Source organism: Delphinus delphis, chromosome 14 (assembly GCF_949987515.2).
Source record: "Delphinus delphis chromosome 14, mDelDel1.2, whole genome shotgun sequence".
In the NCBI taxonomy this organism is placed as follows: domain Eukaryota; kingdom Metazoa; phylum Chordata; class Mammalia; order Artiodactyla; family Delphinidae; genus Delphinus; species Delphinus delphis.
In genome coordinates this window covers 79,665,732-79,688,223 of record NC_082696.1, presented here as the reverse complement: position 1 = coordinate 79,688,223, position 22,492 = coordinate 79,665,732, and the positions used below count along the sequence as shown (strand labels likewise).

Sequence of the window (22,492 nt, the reverse complement as noted above, 5' to 3'; positions counted from 1 at the left end):
TACTGCCCAAGACAATCCCCCCATTTCATGGAGGAGGAAAGGGAGACACCAAGAGACTAAGTAAGCCGCCTACAGGCTCAGAACTAATACGGGGTGGGGCTGGGACCTGAATCCAGATGGTCTGACTCCAGAGCTGCCCCTCAAACCGTTTCCGATCCAGCCAATGTGGAGTGTATTAGGCTGCCTTTGGAAACTGGAAGAGAGGAAAGATTCCCTGAATAGTAGTCCCTTGAGTTTAAACTTTTGTTTTTTTGAGGAAAAACCTGAAACATGCAATAAAACATTTGCTTTTTACTAGGTTTCAGCCTGAAGTATTGTTGTATTTTTACAGTCAGGATGGCAGACAGTTAAGTAGCTATTCTAGATTTACACGCAATAAGTGAAATCCAGCTTCAATTAAAGTGTTAATTTAGAACAAAGAAGAGTTAAAAAATGGATTTGATCTAAATGTGATGTATTTTACTCCTGGGCAAATAAATCTGAGGCTTTATTTTCTAAGTATCAAATTGGTTTTTTTTTGGTTTGGTTTGGTTTTGGTATTTTTTGTCTAGGAGGACTTTTACTGTATTTGCTCATTCTTTGTTTTTAATTTTTATTTTATATTGGAGTATAGTTGATTTATGTTGTGTTATTTCAGGTGTACAGCGAATTGATTCAGTTATATGTATACATATATCTCTATTCTGTTTCAGATTCTTTTCCCATTTAGGTTGTTACAGAATATTGAGTAGAGTTCCCTGTGCTATACAGTAGGTCCTTGTTGGTTATCTATTTTATACACAGTAGTGTGTACAAGTCCATCCCAACCTCCTAATTTATCGCTCCCCACCTTTCCCCTTTGGTAACCATAAGTTTGCTTTCTATGACTGTGGGTCTATTTCTGTTTTGTATATAAGTTCATTTGTATCGTTTTTTTAGATTCCACGCTTAAGTGATACCATATGGTACTTGTCTTTCTCTGTCTGACTTATTCACTTAATATGATCATCTCTAGGTCCATCCGTGTCGCTGTAAATGGCATTATTTCATTCTCTTTTATGGCTGGGTAGTATTCCATTGTGTACATGTGCCACATCTGCTTTATCCATTCATCTGTCGATGGACATTTAGATTGTTTCCATGTCTTGGCTATTGTACATAGTTCTGCAATGAACATAGGGACGCCTGTATCTTTCTAAATTATAGTTTTATGTGAATGTATGCCCAGGAGTGAGATTGCTGGATCATATGGTAGCTCTATTTTCAGTTTTTTAAGGAACGTCCATAATGTTCTCCATAGGGGCTGTACCAATTTACCTTCCCACCAGCAGTGTAGGAGGGTTCCCTTTTCTCCACATCCTCTCCATCGTTTATTGTTTATAGACTTTTTGATGATGGCCATTCTGACTGGTGTGAGGTGATACCTCATTGTAGTTTTGTTTTTTTGTGTTTTTTTTGCGGTACGTGGGCCTCTCACTGCTGTGGCCTCTCCCGTTGCGGAGCACAGGCTCCGGACGTGCAGGCTCAGTGGCCATGGCTCACGGGCCCAGCCGCTCCGCGGCATGTGGGATCTTCCTGGACCGGGGCACGAACCCGTGTCCCCTGCATTGGCAGGTGGACTCTCAACCACTGTGCCACCAGGGAAGCCCCTCAGTGTAGTTTTGATTTGCATTTCTCTAATAACTAGTGAGTGACGTTGAGCATCTTTTCAGGTGCTTCTTGGCCATCTGTATGTCTCCTTTGGAGAAATGTCTATTTAGATCTTCTGCGCATTTTTTGGTTGGGTTGTTTGTTTGATATTGAGCTGCATGACCTGTTGGTATATTTTGGAGATTAATCCCTCGTCAGTCGCAAATAAATTTGAGGCCTTATTTTCTGAACTTTGAGTTGTTAATAAGCAATTTAGGCATATCCATGTAATACTTCAGACCAGGGGCCCCCAAGCCCCGGGCCATGGACCAGTACCGGTCCACGGCCTGGTAGGGACCGGACCGCACAGCAGGAGGTCAGCAGTGGGCAGGCGAGAGAAGCTTCATCTGCTGCTCCCCATGGCTCCCCATCGCTGCCAGTACCACCTGAACCAACCCCAACCCCCGTGGAAAAATTGTCTTCCATGAAACCGGTCCCTGGTGCCGAAAAGGTCAGGGACCACTGCTTCAGATCCCTTTTTAATCAAGACAAGCTGCAATAAGTCCATCCCAGTATTGGGGGCTTAATTTCGTCCTCAGACAAATTAGGTGATTATTTATCGCCAGGCGCTTTAACTTGTATTTAAATCATCACATTTATCGAACAAGATGACCTTATACAGTATCCACTCCCTAGATGTATTGGTTTGCTCGGGCTGCCATAATGAAATACCACAGACTGGGTGGTTCAAATAACAGAAATTTATACTCTCACGGTTCTAGGGGCTGGACGTCCAGGATCAAGGTGCGGTGTCCCCTGAGGCCTCTCTCCTCAGTTTGCAGGTGGCCACCGTCTTGCTGCCTTTGGGCATCGTGGCCTCTCTGTGCGTCCTGATCTCTCCTTGTAAGGACACCAGTCACGTGGGATTACGGCCTCCTTAGGGGGCTGATTTTAACTTAATCACCTCTTTGAAGGTCGTATCTCCAAACACAGTCATCCTGTAAGGAGCTGAGGGTTAGGACTTCAACCTATGAATTGGGGGCAGGGTTGGGAAGTGGGATGCAGTTCAGTCCAGGCCACAGACACACTTTGGGAAAATGGAGGCTGTGACGCCAAGTGGTTTGCAGCAGTGAGGTGTCCAGCACGTGAATGCCCCTCCCTGACGCTTCTAGCCAGAACAGGATGGGGAGCAGGTGGTGTGTTTCTGTGACTGTCCACCTCTTTACCTAAATATTTGGGGGCAGCCTTATTAAATTTAATATGCAGATTATTTAAAAGCCCATCTTGGACTTGGTGTTGCTCACGTTTTCACCAGCTGGGCAAGAGGAAAGGCTGAGGTCGCAGTAGCGAATGTTTTCCTGGAAAGCTCAGTATGGTGAGTGGAGTAAGCAGGTCTGACGGCAGGTGTTCTGGGCAGTCAGAACGATGCGGGCTTCTCACCAGAGAACAGCTGTTAGCCACAGGTGGGCTGGAAAGCAAAGGTCAGTGATCAGCACGGACCAGCCCCTTTTCTAAAGCCATATCTGCAGAGAACTTAAGGTGTGTGGCGGCAAAGGAAACACCTTGCCTCTTTCGGGTTATGGGAATGGAATAAGGGAGCTTGGCTACATCACTGGGAAAGACTGGAAGAATTCTGAAAATCTCATCAAGGGCACTTATTCCATCCATCTCACAAAAAGATTCTGAACCATCCTATTTTTAGCTTTTTGAGCACTGTGTATCTTTCATTATAAACCTCTTTGGAAAATGGGAAGAGGAAAGAGAAACAGTAGACGTTATGGCTTGTAGCATTAAACGGGAGAATGAATGAGGGAAACCATAAAAGTCCAAGAACCCTCTTGCGATGTTCTAAAAATATTCTTCGGACCTATGAAACTTTTACAAGTTGTACTTATCTTGCATGGGATGAAATATCATCAAGAACCTTGGCCCAGCACAAAAGGAACATTTTTGTTTGTTTGTTTAAAAATTACCCAAAAACCCTACCATGGCACTGTGGGAACCGACTGCCTAATAAAACTTTCCGACTATGTGGACACGGAAAGCATCTGACACCAACAGAATTGCTGGGTCTTTTCTTGTAAAGAATGGTCTCTGGAGATCTGTGGTGTGTTGTGCATAATACAAAGTACACACAGCTGTGTGTGGTTAATGCTGGCACTGGGAGGACCAAGACCTCGAGGTCAATAAGAATCCGTACTAATATAACATCACTACTCATATAACAGCCGCCCCAATGGTACCTAACCATGCATCCCGAGAGCATCAGGTCAGAGGCCACGTGAGGGCCTCCCGGGCCGCACCCACCGCTCACTGAACTCGGGTCAACCTGTAAATGCATCCCTCTCAAGGACCTTTACATATGCTGCTCTCTTGGCCTGAAATATAAATCCCCCTTCACCATCGGCGTGGAGTTAAACTTTCCTTTGAAAATCCCTTGGATTCCAACCCGCGGTGTCTCAGGGAGTCCAGTCCTGTCAGTTGGATTGTTTTGCTGCTGCTTTGTTTGCACAGCAGATGAAGTAGTTGGTTTGTGTTTAGGCAGCCGATTTTAGAGCTCATCATAAACTCTGGAATTCTCCCCAGGAACTGAAATCAAGCGAAGGAAGAGAACGTCTGCATTTCTCACCTCCTGATTCTGCTCGGTTATGTGCTCATCCAGTGGCAGAGCAAGCCGCAGACACCCCTCACTGTTTAAACTGTTCTCTTTCTTGCCCTCTCCTCCTCTCTCTGTATTATTGGGTTTACCTAAGGTAAATACCTAAAGCCAAACAGATATAAAATAAATCCTCCGTGTTGCACTTACACTGAATCACAATTAAACATGTACTTGCCAGTCGCTCCTACGAGGCCGCGAGCTGCTTGGAATCAGGGCCTCTTTCCTCTCCACGTTTATATACACAGCACTGGCCCGAAGTGCTCAGGAAACGGTTCCTTGAATCAGTCAATAAAGGAGTGAATGAACAAAACATCAGATTATCCACAACTTTTCTGTTAAAAATAACTGAATTTTGTCACTGTACGTATAAAAAAGTAAATCTTATCGCTGACCTCATTTGTTACTTTCAGGGTCACCAGAAAGGGGCACTTACTCTGTAGGTTTCTCTGTGTGACTTGACAGGACATTATTACTTTTATCTTTTGGACTCCAGTTGTTTAATCCATTAGGTGGTATTCTTTTACTGACTCTTCCAGTTGATGGATGGAATTGACTATTCGTTTGGCATTAGAGACCGCTCTGACTGAAAGATGATTTATCGGACATGATCTATCTTTATCCACCTCTCCAACCAATAATATTAGACCCGGAACTGTTGTGTTTCATCCTGGGCATTTGTCGATTCCCCCCTGCATAGAAACAAGCTCTGATACCACACGACTTAAAAAATAGACAACCTGCTCTCATCCTATGTGACTCTCCAGATACTGTCTCTCAATGACTGCAAACCTTTTGGAAACGGGCCAGGCGCTGCTCTGCAGTCTCATCTCTCGCCCTGTCTTCTAATTGATGCTTCCCCTCAGGCCCCCAGGCCCCCTCGAAATCAGTGATACCCATGGAGGCAGGCACCGTCATCGTGTCTGTGTGTCTGCTCCGTACTGAAGTTCTAAGTAGTAATCGAGCCTTAATGATTTTACTTCCTGTAACACTTCACTCTTCTGATTTGCGCACCGCGACACGTACCTCTTTTTCTCCAAACCTTAAAAGGTCTTCCCTTGGAGACCCCTTAGCAGCCTTGATTTTCTTCTAGACCTTTAAATGTGGATGTACCCCGGGCTCCGCTGCGCTGCCTCCCTGTTAAACACTGGCACCTCAGGTCTTTATCCCACCTGCATGCCCATGCCGGTGCGTCCTGTCTGTCTGCTGCCTCCCAACCTCTCCAGCCTTGAGCTGACTCTCGTGCCTGGACTTGTACATCTTCTTCCTGCTTTACTCTCCGCGCCGCTATCTCGGGGACCCCCCCCCCTCGCCGAACGTCCACCTGAGAACTCAGAATTTCGACCCCCTACAACGAGTTCCTCTCCCTTTCCAGTAAGTGGCACCGTCATCCAACTAGTTATCCTAACCGAAAACCTAGACGCTCGTGATTGTTCCAGTTTTCCTGGACCAGAGCGCGCTCGGACTGTCAGCTCCACCGCAGGACAAGCTCAAAGCCCCTCCTCGCGTATCACTGCGGCTCCCCCAGCCGCGACCGCGACCGCCGTGTTCTCTCTCCTTAGGTAGGAAAGCTTCCCCGTCCCCTGCTTCTTCCACTCCTACTCTTGCAGTTCATTCCCACACAGCAGCTCGAGAGGCCCTTGGAGAAGGGAGATCAGACCGTGACCCTCGCCTTGGTTTCCCGTCACGGTCAGCGCAGAGTCCCCGCGGCCGCCCACGGGGCTGCTCCGCCAGCCTCTTCCCCGCCAGCCTCTCCCCGCGCACGTCTCAGACCCGCCAGGGGAGGTCAGGCCCTCCTCAGGGTCCGCCTCTTACTCCTCTGCCTGGAATATCCTTCCTTCAGACCCTTGCACGGCGACCTCCTTTTCTACAAGTGGCCTCCCCCGCCCAGCTGATCAAAAGGAATTCACTGGACTGAGACCGGCTCTTCTTTATTTTTTTATGATGATTACCAGTATCTAAAATTATCATTTTTAAAACGATAATTTATATTATTAAGTTATATTAATTTATGCTATCTTTATTTTTTAATTGAAGTATAGTTGCTTTACAATATCATGTCAGTTTCAGGTGTACAGCAGAGTGATTCAGTTATACATATACCTATCTATCTATATACCTATTTATTCTTTTTCAGATTCTTTTCCATGATAGGTTATTACAAGATACTGAGTAGAGTTCCCTGTGCTATACAGTAGGTCCTTGGTGTTTATCTATTTTATATATAGTAGTGTGTATATGTTACTCCCAAACTCCTGATTTATCCCTCCCCCTTCCCCCTTTGGCAACCCTAAGTTTGCTTTCTATGTCTGTGAGTCTATTTTTGTTTTGTAAATGAGTTCATTTGTATCTTTTTTGTCAGAGTCCACATGTAAGTGATGTCATGTGATATTTGTCGAAAATTATCATGTTACCCGACCTGTTTCAGTTATTTATGGTATGTGATATCCTGTCTTCTTACTGGCGTAGCTCCAACACCTAGAACGATGCCTGTTAGATTATAGGCCCTTGGTGCTTAATGAGCATTTATAGAATGAATTAATAAGTCAATCAGTTGTTTCTAAATGTAGCATCTCTAAATATGAAAAGGGAGAGTTCATATATAAATAGGACACATTTTGGAACATTCTGTGAGAGAAAATCGGCTCTTCTAAAGCATGTGTAAAATACTTACCCCCAATAATTGGATTTTACTAATTTTTGTGTGTTTGTGAATGTACAAGTTTTCTAATCCTTTTGTTCTTTGTATAGTACTTAGGACAGAAGTTTCAGGTCAAAGGTTTCATGACATCATTTGAGAGCAAACTTCATGTCTTTATCTGGTTAATGATTCTTCAGTGGATACAAGTAATTATTAAATACTGGTGGTATCTTGAACAGACATAACAGTATTTTCTAATATTTAATGGTTTAATACATTATATTGGTATTATATTATAATTATATATTATATTTATAATATAATATAATATAATATATATAATATATAATATAATATTATATATTATATTATAATACATTATATTGGTATTAAAAATGACATATGTAACATATTTAATGGTTTAATACATTATATTGGTATTAAAAATGACATGTGTAACATATTATATATGCTATAATTATAGGGAGATGAATACAAATAATTATATACACTTGTATAGAATATATGTGATTCTAACAATGTTTTCAGATGAACTTGTAAGCCCTTATGAAAATGTATACATGAAAATATCTGTGTAGCTAAACTATTGCTCTGTTTGTAAAATTAATCAGATCAGACGCTGTGTTTTCCTAAACTGTGGTATAATGGAATGATCACAAGACTGTGGTTCAGAACATCAGGTTTCTCATCCAGCTTCTGGGCTAACGAGGGGCATGCTGAACAAGCCTTTGTTCCCACTAGAATGTAAGCTCCATCAGGCAGAGGTTCGTGTCGGTTGTGATCACTGCTGTATCACCAGCGTCCAGAAAAGGCAAGGACCAGTGCAAGTGCTGGACAGATATTTGCTGCATGAATTATACTTCTCCAAACGTACAGTTTCCACATCTATATAACAATGTTCCTTCCAGCCCTTACATTCCGGATAATAAGAGAGCCCTTGGAATATAAATCAGACAGATTCATGGCTGGAATTGTTTCCCCAGCTGTTACCCGGGCCTTCTACAATTGTCTAGTGCATCAGAGCTCTTGTGATGCATATCTACTAACATGAGTAAGACGAGAGGTAACGGCCCATGATTGCCATCTTCAGAAGGACTAAAACAAAAACGTTAAAATGAAAAACTATTACTCAAATCCACAAAATTAAATAAGTGTAAAAGAAAGTTCAGTAACCAACCTCTTAAATGATGGTTTTGCAAAGTGTGTAGCACTTACATTTTGAAAGCTATGAAGGTTTAAAACTGCTGTAAGGATTCGGGAACACCCTGTAGATACACCTTTCTTTGAGAAAACTTGATATCGCCATTAAAAATACAAATTGATAAAGAACTCTTCACTTTTAAATTTTTTCTTTTCATTCATTGAACACGTATGTCATGACAACCACGTGTAACAGGTGTTAGGAAATGCAGGAGAGGCCAGGCTCTGACAGCCTCTCCCCATCATCTGGATGGCCAGGCACACAGAGCCTCCTGGCCGGACTCAGAACCAGCACCGGAAACACTGCAGAGGAAACCTGAGGACTGGGGGCTGCTGACCAGACAGCGGCCCCTCCTGACCATCGTCACTCAGCCTCCCCAGTACAGCCACCAGGACCAACCCAGCCGTGGGGGCCACCATCCAGTCCCTTCACGTCCTCCAGACCGATGCTTGATGAGACCTTGACCCCCTTTTTAATAAAACCATTGCTGCTCTGCCCCCGACACTCTCCATCCCCCTTCTCCTGCCTATTTTTATCTGTAGCACAGATTACCAGGCTTATTACGTATATTTGTTGATTTGATCATTGCCTTGCTTGTATACACACACGTATGTAAGCTCCATGACGGCAGAAAATCTGTTACTCATCAGTATATACCCAGCGCCTAGAACAGTGTGGGACACCTGGTTGGTACTTAGTAAATATTTGTTGGATGGATGGATGCATGGATGGGTAAATAAATGAACAACTGAATGAACAGATACTCTAACCTGAACCCCTTGCAGCTGATTCTCTTAACTGTTTCTCTCCAGTTTTCAGTATTCCCCCACCATATAGATTTAAAATGTGCCCTCATTTTTCTAGCTATCAACCTCATGATTTTCCATAGAATTTGGTGTTCTGCCCTCGTTTATTGCCTCAGGCTGCCTGGGGTAAACATTTTTCACGATTCTAGTTGGCTCACTTGGGCAATACGCCCTGGGAGCTTGCCCCTTCCCCTCAGGTGGGGTGCGGCCAATATGCACGCAGGGATGGAATATTGCTCTACACGGTGACTTCATACAGGAGCTACATGTAAGAAGGAGGCACAGGATACACATAAACAAACACCCAGACTAAGCTAAACAGCACCCAGTGTGGCCAAAGGTGAAGTCCCTGCCTCGAGGAAGTGGACAAATTCTACAGTGACACGTCCAGTGAGCAACACAGAGACCAGAAAGAGGACAGGTGGAGAGTCCAGAGCCATAGGCGAGAAAATGGGTACGTCCATGGGAAGGTTGCTACAAGGTTTCTAAACGGCAAGTTAGAAACAGTTAATAAGATCAAACAGATTCCTACCCATTCACTAGCATTTCAACTTCTAAAAATTTGCTCTATAAAGACTCCTGTAACCACTGGAAACATCCCAAATGCTCATCAGTAAAGAGATGGTTTAATTGTGATGCCACATAACCAGACAATGAAACAGTACCATCTTTAAAAGAATGTAGACCTGTTTGTATTGTATAATTGTGTTTAGTGGGATGAGAAAATGCACTTTCTTATGAGAGCTGTGACTCATACCACTGTTCGAGATACTAAGGATAACGGTGAGGGATATTCCCCACGTCCCCCTCCTTGTAGAAATTAATTTCAAATTGGTGAAACAACAACAAACAAACAAATGAAGCTTTACTAGCAGACGGAGCAGCGTCATGAAAAAATATAAAGTGTGGCAAGGGGATAAAGAATGATGAGGATAAGAAAAAGCCTCCCTGAGGAGGTGATGTTGGAGCAGAGCCCTGAATAAACAAGAAAATCAGAAGGACAGACTCAGGGCAAAGCGCCCAGAAGCAGCATGCTTGGGGTGTCCAAGCAAATGCAAGGAAGGCAGCGTTGAGGGAAGGACAGTGACCACGTGGGATGGGGGGAGGGAAGGTCTGAGAGGCAACCAGGGACCCGATCATATGCATTTTGGAGCCATGATAACAGTTTGGACTTTCTTTTAATTTTGATTGATAAACCATCAGAAGATCTTGAGAAGGGAGTGACATGTTCCAATTTACGCAGCATGACTGTTATATAGAGAATATTCCACATTGAGTCCATAGGCTATAACCCACGACATCTTTTATTAGACAATTTACAAAAGTGTTGCAGTGGCCCAAAATGAGAGGAAAATGTTCAGTTTTCATACAGTTTATTTAGGAATGTTTTTAGGCATCTTCTTCACAGGGGTTTTATGAGGACTGAAAAGGTTATATGTATACACATATGTATGTATTTTATGGATGTGGTTATGTACATAGAGCATGTTTCATATATCATTCATGGGTATTAAATGATACTATGTGAAAATAAAATGGAAAGAAAACGAGAAATGCATATAGAATGTGTAGGTAGAAAAAGCATGGCAGGTTGTAAAAGTCTAACGGTTTGTCTAACCTTTCGATATTGCTCTAATCAAATAAATGTTTTAGAATTCCATATCCTTGCTATGAATAGTATACTGTCTCGTGCATTTCAAAGGGGCTCAAGAAAGTTGCTCTGAACTTAGAGTTTATCAAGGAAATAATCAGCCAGTATGATTCACAGTGCAAAAAGAGAGACAGCCCAAAACTGCTGTCAGAAGGCTACAGCTGGGGCGAAGGCCACGCATAGCTGCGAAGCCTGGAATTAAGATAGTACCTGTTCTGCCTGCATAGGTTACCTCTGTGTCATGTCAGATGAGATCGTCTGTGTTACGGTGTTGCAAAAATCTTTAAATAAGGTGCTGCTTTTTTTTTCTTTGTGAGGACTGGCAGTACCAACACAGCGGTATTTTTCACGCTGAGTTCCAAGTGCCTCTTCTCTTTTAAAGGACATGGTCCATTCATTTAGGTTTGTCCCTATGCAGTTGGAGCATCCCTGATTAGGAGAAACCTGTTAGGTTCCACAGAACAGTTCGTGCAAAATCCAGTTTTTCACTGAAGTTGACAACTTCAGCAGCAGTAATACAAGGAGTGCATTTTGCCTTATTGGTATACAGACAGTTGGTCTGCCTTCCGCTGCTCCCCCCTTGGCCAAAGCATCCTTTGGCAAAGAGATTTAATTAATCAGAGTATTCTCTTGGACACTACTTTTCTGCGTAGATTTTTAATTATATGCATAATTAACTATCGTACTTGCGGAATCAATCGATATTCAGGGGGAATCGTCTAAAACAAACTTAGAGTTTCTTTTACTCTCTCCTGTCAGAGTCAGGCCACAAGAAGTTAAAAAGCACCATCCAGAGAAGCACAGAGACGGGCATGGCAGCCGAGATGAGAAAGATGGTGAGGCAGCCGAGCCGGGAGTCTACGGACGGCAGCATCAACAGTTACAGCTCCGAGGGAAAGTAAGAGGCTTCTGCACACCCACGTGGCCCGGGGCCAAGGGTCCTGCAGTCACAGGGCAGTCAACAAGGCCGCCAGGGTGATCCTGCAGCTTCTTTATACAGCCAGGAGGTCAACCATCCATTTGAAAACAGCCTGACCTCTTTGGATAATACACACACACACACACACACACACACACACACACACACACACACACACACACACACACACACGGACACACCTCTGCCCCTGGTCACACAGACATTTCAAAGGGATGAAGAAATGGGCGGGTGAATGTGAATAAACGGACCATGACCGGATGTTTATTGTAGAAATGCCACATTGAATGGATTCTTTCATATGGGAAATTCATTGTCTGGCCCAGTTAGCAAAATCTGAGTTAAAACTTAGAGGTGTGGAACTAATTGCCCGTATTCCTACCTTTCTCCAAACTATTTTGGGCTCTAAGTTGTTGGAAGTCTAACGTTCTCATAATAGCAACTTCAAACTTCTTGTTTTTAAAACATCACAAATTCATTTTTACCTTAGGAAAAAAGGCCCAGGAGCTATCTGCTTCATTATTTTTCTGATTAAAGAATTTTAGTTAATCCTGAAATTAATTAATTTTGAAAAAATATAACTAGAATTTTGTTTTGGTTACTTGACATGATGTTTACCATTTCATCTAGATCTTGCACAAAACCTGCATTTTCCTATGCTTGAGAATTTTTCTGGTAAAATTGAACTTTTACTAAGGTGATAGATAACAAGTAATTCGTATCCTACGGTGGGTTACTTGGGGATTGACCATGTACAAGTTTTCCATAATTATTTATTACCATTCAAATATCTTTTACTAATTAATATTAACGATTTATTTTATTTTACTGGCATTTTTCTATTCTGTTCAGAAAATGAAGCACATTCTGCCAAGTTAATGTTCATGCTAGGCTTTCCCATTCCTAAAACTAGTGAATCCCTTTATCTGCTCCAATGAGTGATATGCGTCCTCCCAGCAAGATACAGCCAAGAACAAAAATCAGCAGGCATGATGTCATGTAGTTAAACTTGCTGACAAAGTACCAGTATTTGCTGAAGTATTATGAAGCAATCTACAACTAGAAAACCAGAGACACTATTTTCGGATATAAAAATGAACGAATCTAGATTGGGATTGACATATACACACTATTCTATATGCAATAGATAACTAATAAGGACCTACTGTATAGCACAGGGAACTCTACTCAATACTCTGTAATGGCCTATATGGGAAAAGAATCTTAAAAAGAGTGGATATACGTGTATGTATAACTGATCCACTTTGCTGTACACCTGAAACTAACACAACATTGTAAATCAACTCTACTCCAATAAAAATTTTAAAAAAGTAAAAATTAACAAACCTAATAATATTTACCATGAATAAGCCCTTAACCTCTCATAGATTTATTTTATAGTCTCTAGATGGGATAATAATTAAGACCCTAATTCCTTTGATTGTGAAGAAATAATATGTGTGAAAGCACACTGGAAACAATCAATCCTTATAGAAACCTGTTTATTCAAAAAAATACTTATTGAAGTCCAACTATGTAACAAGCCTGGTTCTTGTTACCCAGGAGATGTCAGTAAACAAGAGCACAGTCACTGCTCTGGGAGAGCCTGTAGCCTGGGGCTCCAAGCAGTCCTGGTGTTGTGAGAAATAGACCTACGTTAACCAATTCATTTCCATTTGAATTAAATAAAAATCTCAGGTAATATGAAATTTTAATTCTTTCAAAAATGAAGAAATTAAACATTTTGATTTGTAAATAAGAATTTGTACTATGCTATATTTATTCAAGAAATTATTAGCCATTTCTTAACATTTAGCATTAATGTTACTTAATGCTCATGAGCAATTATTTATGTATTAGTTCATGACATAAAATTTTGCACCTCGTATCTTACGTCAGTGATACATTTACATAGGGATTTGTATTTGTAAAGTGTGCAGAAAAATTACTACATTAAAAACTATGACTGAGCTCTCCTGAATAGAACATCAGGTCTTTTTTTAAACTTTTTATTTTTTATTGGAGTATAGTTGATTAACAATGTTGTGTTAGTTTCAGGTGAACTTAGGGAGGGAGGCAGGGGAGGGATAACTGGTAGTTTGGGATTGACATGTACACACTGCTATATTTAAAATGGATAACCAGCAAGGACCTACTGTATAGCACAGGGAACTCTGCTCAATACTATGTAACAACATCAGGTCTTAAATTGATAGTTTAGACCTTTTCGCAATCAGTGCTGGGCTTCATGGGCTTGGTTCAGAGGAAATGCAAAGAATCAGTAAGTAAACCGATTGCCTAAGTACTGTTTGATTCATGACCAGAACTCGTCATCTAATGGAAGCTAATGAAAAGAATTCTAGAAGATCTAATGTCTTGATTTTTGTCCTTTTGGTAATAGCTTAATATTTCCTGGAGTGAGACTAGGAGCGGATAGTCAATTCAGTGATTTTCTCGATGGACTGGGACCCGCCCAGCTTGTTGGCCGCCAAACCCTCGCCACCCCTGCAATGGGTAAGAATAATTTTTTTCTGTAGTTAAACTGATGTTTCATGCTTGATAAGATCATCTAAAGTAGCATAATAAAATAATAATATAATAAAGTAGCATAATAGTAATACAAGAGAGAAGCAACATTTTAGCTCAGGTGTTGCTGGTTTCAAATGACTATTCTAATTTCTAATGCATTTTTCTAACTTGAGATATGCAAAATGAATAAAGTTAGTCATTAATCTCTGAATTATCAAAATTCTGTTAAGACAGAGAGTCTACAGTAAGTCCAAATGTAGGAGGAGGGTAGAATTTTACACGGAAAAAACGATGGATTATTCAATCAAGGAGATTGGCATAAGTGTCTAGCTATGCAAAAAAATATTAATGAAATTACCTCCCTACTTCAGAACTTAAAAAAAATAACGCTTGGGGGGCTTCCCTGGTGGCGTGGTGGTTGAGAATCTGCCTGCCAGTGCAGGGGACACAGGTTCGAGCCCTGGTCTGGGAAGATTCCACATGCCGCAGAGCAGCTAAGCCCATGCACCACAACTACTGAGCCTGCGCTCTAGAGCCCGCAAGCCACAACTACCAAAGCCCGCGTGCCTACAGCCCGTGCTCTGCAACAAGAGAAGCCACCGCAATGAGAAGCCCGCGCACCGTAACGAGGAGTAGCCCCTGCTCGCCGCAACTAGAGAAAGCCCGCGCGCAGCAACGAAGACCCAACGCAGCCGAAAACAAATTAATTAATTTTTTTAAAAATTTGGACTCAATTGTAAAGGAGAAATGGGGTGTAGAAAGACACTGGAAAATACTGAAAATCGCTTAAATTAATGTTTCTATACTCTTGGAGTGGGAAAGAACTTCCAGACCAAAGCCAGATAAACGTCTACGAGCAAAATATGCCATATGTAAAGTTTAAAAAGATGATAAATGGAGAAAATTGTATGCAACATGTGAAATAGGTATTTCCTGAAGAACATGAGATTCCAGCTTGAAAGAACCCATAGAGTAGTCAGCAAAACGCATGAGAATAGGTCAACACAAAGACATCACCGTGAGATTTTACAGCACCAGAGGTTGACAGAACACCCCACAAGTTTCCTAAGAGGAAAAATAATTTTATGCAGACTATCAAAACTCTGCTTCTCATTGGACTCTTCAATAATAATACTGGGGGCTTCCCTGGTGGCGCAGTGGTTGAGAGTCCACCTGCCGATGCAGGGGACACGGTTCGTGACCCGGTCCGGGAAGATCCCCCATGCCGCGGAGCGGCTGGGCCCGTGAGCCATGGCCGCTGAGCCTGTGCGTCCGGAGCCTGTGCTCCTCAACGGGAGAGGCCACAGCAGTGAGAGGCCCACGTACCGCAAAAAAAAAAAAATAAATAATAATAATAATAATAATACTGGAATCCAGAAGATGAGCATGGCCTTCGAAATTCTGGGTAACAATTGATTTCCAATGGAGACTAAAATTGCCAGTCAAATCATCAAGTAAGTAGGAGGCTAGAATAAACACATATTCAGACAGGAATGGCCTCAAAACATTTTCCTTATACCCAACATTGCTCGGAAAGCTATTGGAGGATATACTTCAACACCATGAACTAAGTGAATGTACAAATTGTGAACGAAAAAAGAGGAATATGACATCCAGTAGATAAATGCTTCCACACAAGAGAGCAATGGGTGGGATACCCAGGACGTTAGTGAAGGAAAATGTAATAAAACAGCTGCAACGGGCTTTATAAGCAACCTGTCCAAGCTGTATCGATAGCATGTCAGATTCATAAGACAGAATCTATAGAACACCTGATATACTTGATTTTATGGAAGAGATAAACAACCAGGAGAGAGTAAGGGGTTGAATCAGTGATACATCCCTAAAAATGTCAGCAAGGGCTTTTTAAAAGACACTTAGTGAGTGTAGGAAAGAAGAAGAGAGTCTAAGAAATGAGAAGTAATCATGGTACTCCAGTTCACTCGGCTACAAATAATGTTGCCTAATCATAATATAAATATTAATATTGGGAGAAGAGGATGACAGAAAATGTCAAGTATATGGTGGGGGTAGGAAGCAGTGAGAGAGAGCAAAATTGGGGGTCAATAATGATATCTAAAACTGAAGAAAAAAGGAAAATATATGTACGGTATTTAGAGATAGGGATGCAAATGCCAAAAAGTAAAAAATAAATCAGTTAAAATACTGAGAATTTTGAAAACCGTGACCTTTGGAAGGCAAGAGGTTGAGAGAAAGGCCGGGAATATTTTATACTAATAACAAGTCTTAGAGAACAGTTTGACTCTTTAAACTATGTGTGTATGTGATTAAAACAAAAACAAAAACCCAAGAGTCCAGGAACTAAGGTCTGAAACAGAATTATTATAAACAATAAACGATAAGCTGATAAACAATTCAGACCCACAGCATTGATCAATGGACCAGGCAAGTAAAAGGAGTTCACAACTGAGAAAGTAGAGATGATTCAACCAACTAAAAACAATTTAGAGGGCTTCCCTGGTGGCGCAGTGGTTGAGAGTCCGCCTTCTGATGCAGCGGACGCCGGTTCGTGCCCCGGTCCGGGAAGATCCCACGTGCCGCGGAGCGGCTGGGCCCGTGAGCCATGGCCGCTGAGCCTGCGCATCAGGAGCCTGTGCTCCGCAACGGGAGAGGCCACAACAGTGAGAGGTCCGCGCAAAAAGCAAAAACAAAAAAAACAACAACTTAGAAATAATTATATTTAACGTTTTCGGGGATAAAGTATCGTATCGTTCAGAAAAAGTTGAGCATCTTATAAAAATAGGTAAAGGACATAAACAGGCAATACAAAAGAAGGAATAAAAATTGAAAATATTTAGAAATATGTTCAACCTCCCTAATAATCAAAGAAATTCTACTTATAACTTTTTGAATGTCAGATTGGCAAAAAGTAGGCATGTTGCTCATAACAGTATTAGTGGGCTGAGGGAAATGGGAAAGACAGATTCTTCTGGTCACAGTACAAACTGGTACAACCTTTCTAAAGGATGTTGGCAATATACATGGCATTTTTAAATGTCCATTCAATTAGACCTAACAATTTAAAATCTGGGAATTTATGCTCAAGAAATGCAAAAATGCTCAAGGGTGCAAAAATTCTTTATAAAGCTGTTCATTCTAATGCTGCTTATGATGACAGCAATGTAGATAACCTGTATTTCCATCCAGAGGGATCTGGTTAAATAGGTAATGACATGCCCATTCAGTGGTTCATACAGTCAATAAATTGAGGCTATATGGTCATGGTGGATAGACAGATAGATACATAGATACATAGATGCATAGATAGATACATAGATACATGTATAGTTAGAGAGATAGAGATGGATAGATTGACACATAGACATAGTGATAGAGAGATAAAGAAAGAAGGAAGGGAGGGAGGGAGGGAGGGAAGGAGGAAAGGAAGGGAAGAAGGAGGAAAGAATGAATGAACTTGTGAAATTGCTAGGATATTTACCAAAACATTAATGGAGGTTTTCTCTAGATAATGGAAACACAGATAATTGTACTTCTTATTAAGAAGTATTATATAATAGATGACATAAAGGATAAGAAATCTTATTAGAGTACAAGAATCACTTAAATGCTTCAGTATTGTTGCAGTTAAGTAATTTGTAAACCAGTATGAGACTCCCATAAGTTAGATCAGCACCAGAAAAATGAAGAGAAACATTTCAAAACCTGATTTGGAGGTAGGGAAAGAAAATGGTATAGGGGAGCTCAAAATATTAGTTATTTATGAAGATCATGAAATTTGGAGTCTCTTATGGACCTCTATTTTTTTAACTGCATGTGACTGCAAAGAAGCTGAAACATTTTGCTTCCTCCACTCACAGGTGATATACAAATTGGAATGGAGGATAAAAAAGGCCAATTAGAAGTTGAAGTGATTAGAGCACGAAGCCTCACGCAAAAGCCTGGATCCAAATCCACACCTGGTAAGGAGCGGTGTTGCCGTTTGGACAAGAGAGTCTCACATGGGCAAAACCTCAAAACATTGGCTGCATTTGAACTTCACATGCTCTATTTTTTCATTATCTGATTGATTAACAAGGCAGCTTTTCTATGTTCTTTCATTGTGGATCAAAGAAAAGTGGATCTCCGGAGCCTGTGCTCCGCGGCGGGAGGGGCCACAGCGGTGAGAGGCCCGCGTACCGCAAAAAAAAAAAAAAAAGGAACAACAAAGAAAAGCGGATCATAAAAGTGGATCTGGGTTTTCCTTGCACAGTTACTCTGTCAGGAAATATTAGGAAGAGTCTTGTTGTATTAAGACAAAGTTTAGTTATGATGGCTTCTTAGCTGTGTCAGTTATTTTTTTTTCTGCCCATTTATAAATGCGGGATAAAAATTCAGTTCTAATCACAAAAAGGATGAGCTTTTAGATATAAAATGTGCTTTAAGATATAAACCTGTTTTGTATTGCCAGCCATAAACCAAGTCAGTCAGAATCTTAGGATAACTTCGCATGCATTTACTTCAAAAGAGGAGAATGGCGTTAGTGGTAACATATGGGTTTTAAGGGATAGAATTTATGGAGCACTGAAAATTTTAAATGGTTTAAATAATCAATGGGAAACTTTCAACAAGCATCTCTATTTGTCTAAGGAAGCATTCTCTAATAAAAACAATTTAACTTGAAGGATTAACTTCTTATCTGTTAATGTTACCTTTGTTCAGCTCCATACGTCAAAGTGTATCTTTTGGAGAACGGGGCCTGCATAGCCAAAAAGAAGACAAGAATTGCACGAAAGACCCTTGACCCCTTGTATCAACAGTCCCTGGTTTTTGACGAAAGTCCACAGGGTAAAGTCCTTCAGGTCAGTCATAGCTGGTTTGACTTTTTGCACTGTAACGGGCCCATTATCCATATCAACATTGAAGAGCTGGTGCAACAGGAAGAGAATAAAGTCCAAATTGTTCATTTACAATATAAGTAATATATGCTCTCAAAATATCTTTTGGTTCTAATGGAAAACAAGATTTTAGTTTTCACTCTCCTTTTCTTCCTTCTCTCCATCCTCTCCTTTTACTTCTGCTCTATTTCCCATCCATTTCCTCTCCTAGGTAGATAGATAAATAGATGATAGATAGATAGATAGATAATTGATAGATAGATAATCAGGACAACCAATGCCGATACTAGTTTATTGAGTGAGACATGGGATTCAAAGAGGAAGAAAGGAAAGGACCAGAAAACGTTCAGGACGGGTTGAATGTCAGGTGTATTGTTAGGTGCTTCCTTTTCTAAATGTTCTGACTCCAATTATTCCCATTTTAACGATTATGTCTGAGGGTCACAGAGATTAAATAACTTGGCAAGGTTACTCAGTAAATTGAAACGGGAAGATTCACCATCCCTGCCTGTGGAAAGCAGTTGAGTGAGTTCATTTGGGAACCTCCACTGGGGATTAAAGGGTTGGAAACAGAACCTGGAGCAAGTGTAATGGAAATCTTACCTGACACCAAAAGGAGACAGAAGGTGGTAATTGTCAGTGAGGTCACTGACTTATTAACCTTCTGATCAAGCCAACATTGTCAGGCAAGTCCTCAAGGGCACCAGCTTACAATTATTGTTCAACTTGCCCCTTCACTAACAAGTCCATAATCTAAAAGAAGTTTAATGAGTATTCTCATCCTTTGCTCATACTCCGCCATCCACGCACGCCATGGTACAGGGCGTTGGGTTGTTTCGCCCTCCTAGCTTGCACACATTTTCATTTGTATATCTGTGTGACCCTGCACTTTGCTTACTAGATCGTAGTTGCTAAAGACGGTTTTGAATTTATATATACATAAACTTGCGTATTTATTTTTAACATGGTTTATGTAGACAATACACTCACTGACCAGGGAAACGTGATTTGCGTTCCATCACATCTAAAAATCCTGGTGAAGTGTCTCTCGGAGTACCTGAAGGATAGTACCTTTTTATTACTATACCTCCTTGGTCTTAGTTATATTCACTTCCCCCGCTTCCCTCACTGGCTCACTTTTACAGAATAGTTTGCTTTAAACTGTTCACACATGAAGGAGAGAAGCTCAGGCTTTACTGCAGTTGTCTGTCTCTGCAGGTGATTGTCTGGGGAGACTACGGCAGGATGGATCACAAATGCTTTATGGGCGTGGCCCAGATCTTGTTGGAGGAACTGGATCTTTCCAGCATGGTCATCGGCTGGTACAAGCTCTTCCCCCCGTCATCACTGGTTGAACCCACGCTCACCCCCCTGACCCGCCGGGCTTCCCAATCATCTCTGGAAAGTTCCACCGGCCCCCCCTGCATCCGGTCCTAATGAACTCACACCAGTAAGACTCTACCTTCAGGATAATAATCTGAACCGAGATATTTCATGATCGAAAGAATGGTTGGAGACAGACAATCAACTTGTGTTTTGCTGGTAGTCGTGTTTCAATAATACGTCCCTATCGTTGTTTAAAACCTGGCTTCACATGACAGAACAAGGCAGTTATCAAATACAGGAAGTCAACGTGCTAGTGAGAATCACTGATGCTTCTGACAAATGAGAGAGGGGAAACTGCAAATTCACACACACACACACACACACACACACACACACACACACATCCCAAATTGAACTGGAAACTCTCACTCTGTGAAAAGCTGTATTGTACCGGTTTTTTGCACAAACCACAAGCAGTGTTATTTCCCTGGGGTTGACAAGTTTTGTTTATTTGTGTGTCGTTTGTTGATTTCGTTTTCTTGATTTGTTTCGGTTTGGTTTTCACTGTATTTGTTATTTCCACTCATGTTTGGCTGTGTCATGACAGACAGGCCTAGTGATATTTACAGAGACCCTTCCTTTCTTTTTCCAAAAGCACCAAAAAAAAGGGCTGAAGCAGTCTCTGTAGCATCTCCTCAGAATGTGTACAACAAGACAAGATGAGGCCAATGCAGGGTTTCACTAGCTTTCGCTTTATGATCCTTCAAGGTTTTATGTGTAGAAACCCAGAAAACAAAACGTTATCTTCCAAAAACAAACAACCACAGCATCACTTTTTTTGAATGAAGCGCATATCTGTTTGCATTCTAAAACATTATTTATGTTTTCCACTGTTTCGCATGGAATACTTTTACAGAACCGAGCCTGCAGCTAGTGCTAGGAGCTAAACTAACAGCATCAGGGCACCTTGGAAACACTCCTGGTAATGCCTTTTCCTTCCTGACATCCAAAAAAAAAAAAAAAGACAAGTATATGCTCATGTGTACAAACCATATGTTTGACTTCCCAAAACGGTGAGTAGAAATGGACTTGAGCCTCAGACACTTTAAGCAATGCCCGGGCTCCTCAGCCATGTCTCAGTGTAGACACACCACCTGTCCCGGAAAGAGCATGGTATGGGCTGTTAATATTCCACTGGAAATTCCAGTCAAAATATTCTGCACTAAACGAATGTTTTTTATCCAATTTTAATTTACATTTCTTTGAGATCGATGCAAGCACAAAGCTTGATTTTTTTAATGCAAAGTATCTTACTTTTGGGGGGGGGGGGCGGGAAATGAAACAAAGTCCAATTTCAATTTGCATTTTCTTCATCTGAGTTTTTCTCGGCCTTGAATTCCCTTGTGACCTTCTGTATATGTGCTACCAACTGCAGGCTCTGCAGGTGCGTTGAGATCTTCTCCCTCCTTTTACGGGTCCCTCCACTTTTGTGATTTCACAGATAGAGCAGCATGACTTGGAACTGTTCAAAGCTGCATGCACGTTTTGTAAAAAAAAAAAAAAGAAAAGAAAAGAAAATAAAGAAAGAAAAAGCGAAGAAAAGAAACAAAAGGTTATTTAATAATGTATGTTAGTTCCACATAGGCCAGCTTGTATGTTGCATGTACTTGTACAGTTTGCTTGTTAATTACTCTACTGAAATAACCAAGAAATCTAAGCCATCCATTTTTTGTTATAGACATTTTACAGGTTTCAGCCAGACTCAGTATGTGAGTCGGGAGTGAAATGTCTATAGATGGACTTTATTTTTTACCCTCTGGAAAACGTGATGTAGTATGGACCAAATTCCTTCTAATAAATATTTTGGTGTAGACTCCTCCTGTGGGGCTGTAACACATGTAGACACTGTGTACACATAGATTTTAATCCATAGACATACTGCCTGCACCAAGTGAATTATTTATTATTTACACACGCCAGAACGACCTGCCCATCGTTCCCAGGGCACAGATTGACGACTGGTCACCATGCTGAGCAGGAAGGACTGAAGCATTGGTGTACTTCTACTAGATTCCGTTCTGTCTTAGTGGCCAACAATCAACTGATTCTAATTGGGTAGTATCTTTCTATTTTGACCACTTGTCTTAACACTCCCCTGTGCTTTTAAATGAACTTCCAACTCATGTATGTAAACATGTTTAATAAAATTTACTTTTCATGTCAGTCGGCAGCCATCTGTGTTCTGTGTTTTGCCAGATAT

The 22,492-nt window shown here is 41.3% G+C and overlaps 1 protein-coding gene across 21 annotated transcripts in view; it reads left to right on the top strand.

The window, feature by feature from the left end:
- RIMS1 (regulating synaptic membrane exocytosis 1) overlaps window positions 1-21,100 on the top strand; it is a 474,653-nt gene extending 453,553 nt beyond the window's left edge. For all 21 annotated transcript variants that reach the window (XM_060030385.1, XM_060030379.1, XM_060030380.1 and 18 more), the window contains 5 exons: window positions 11,344-11,482; window positions 13,923-14,035; window positions 17,890-17,991; window positions 18,731-18,870; window positions 20,125-21,100. In XM_060030385.1, the coding sequence (XP_059886368.1) occupies window positions 11,344-11,482; window positions 13,923-14,035; window positions 17,890-17,991; window positions 18,731-18,870; window positions 20,125-20,343 (713 nt within the window). In that variant the 3' untranslated portion in view covers window positions 20,344-21,100. The remainder of the gene's footprint in view (window positions 1-11,343; window positions 11,483-13,922; window positions 14,036-17,889; window positions 17,992-18,730; window positions 18,871-20,124) is intronic.
- Window positions 21,101-22,492: the final 1,392 nt, after the last annotated feature.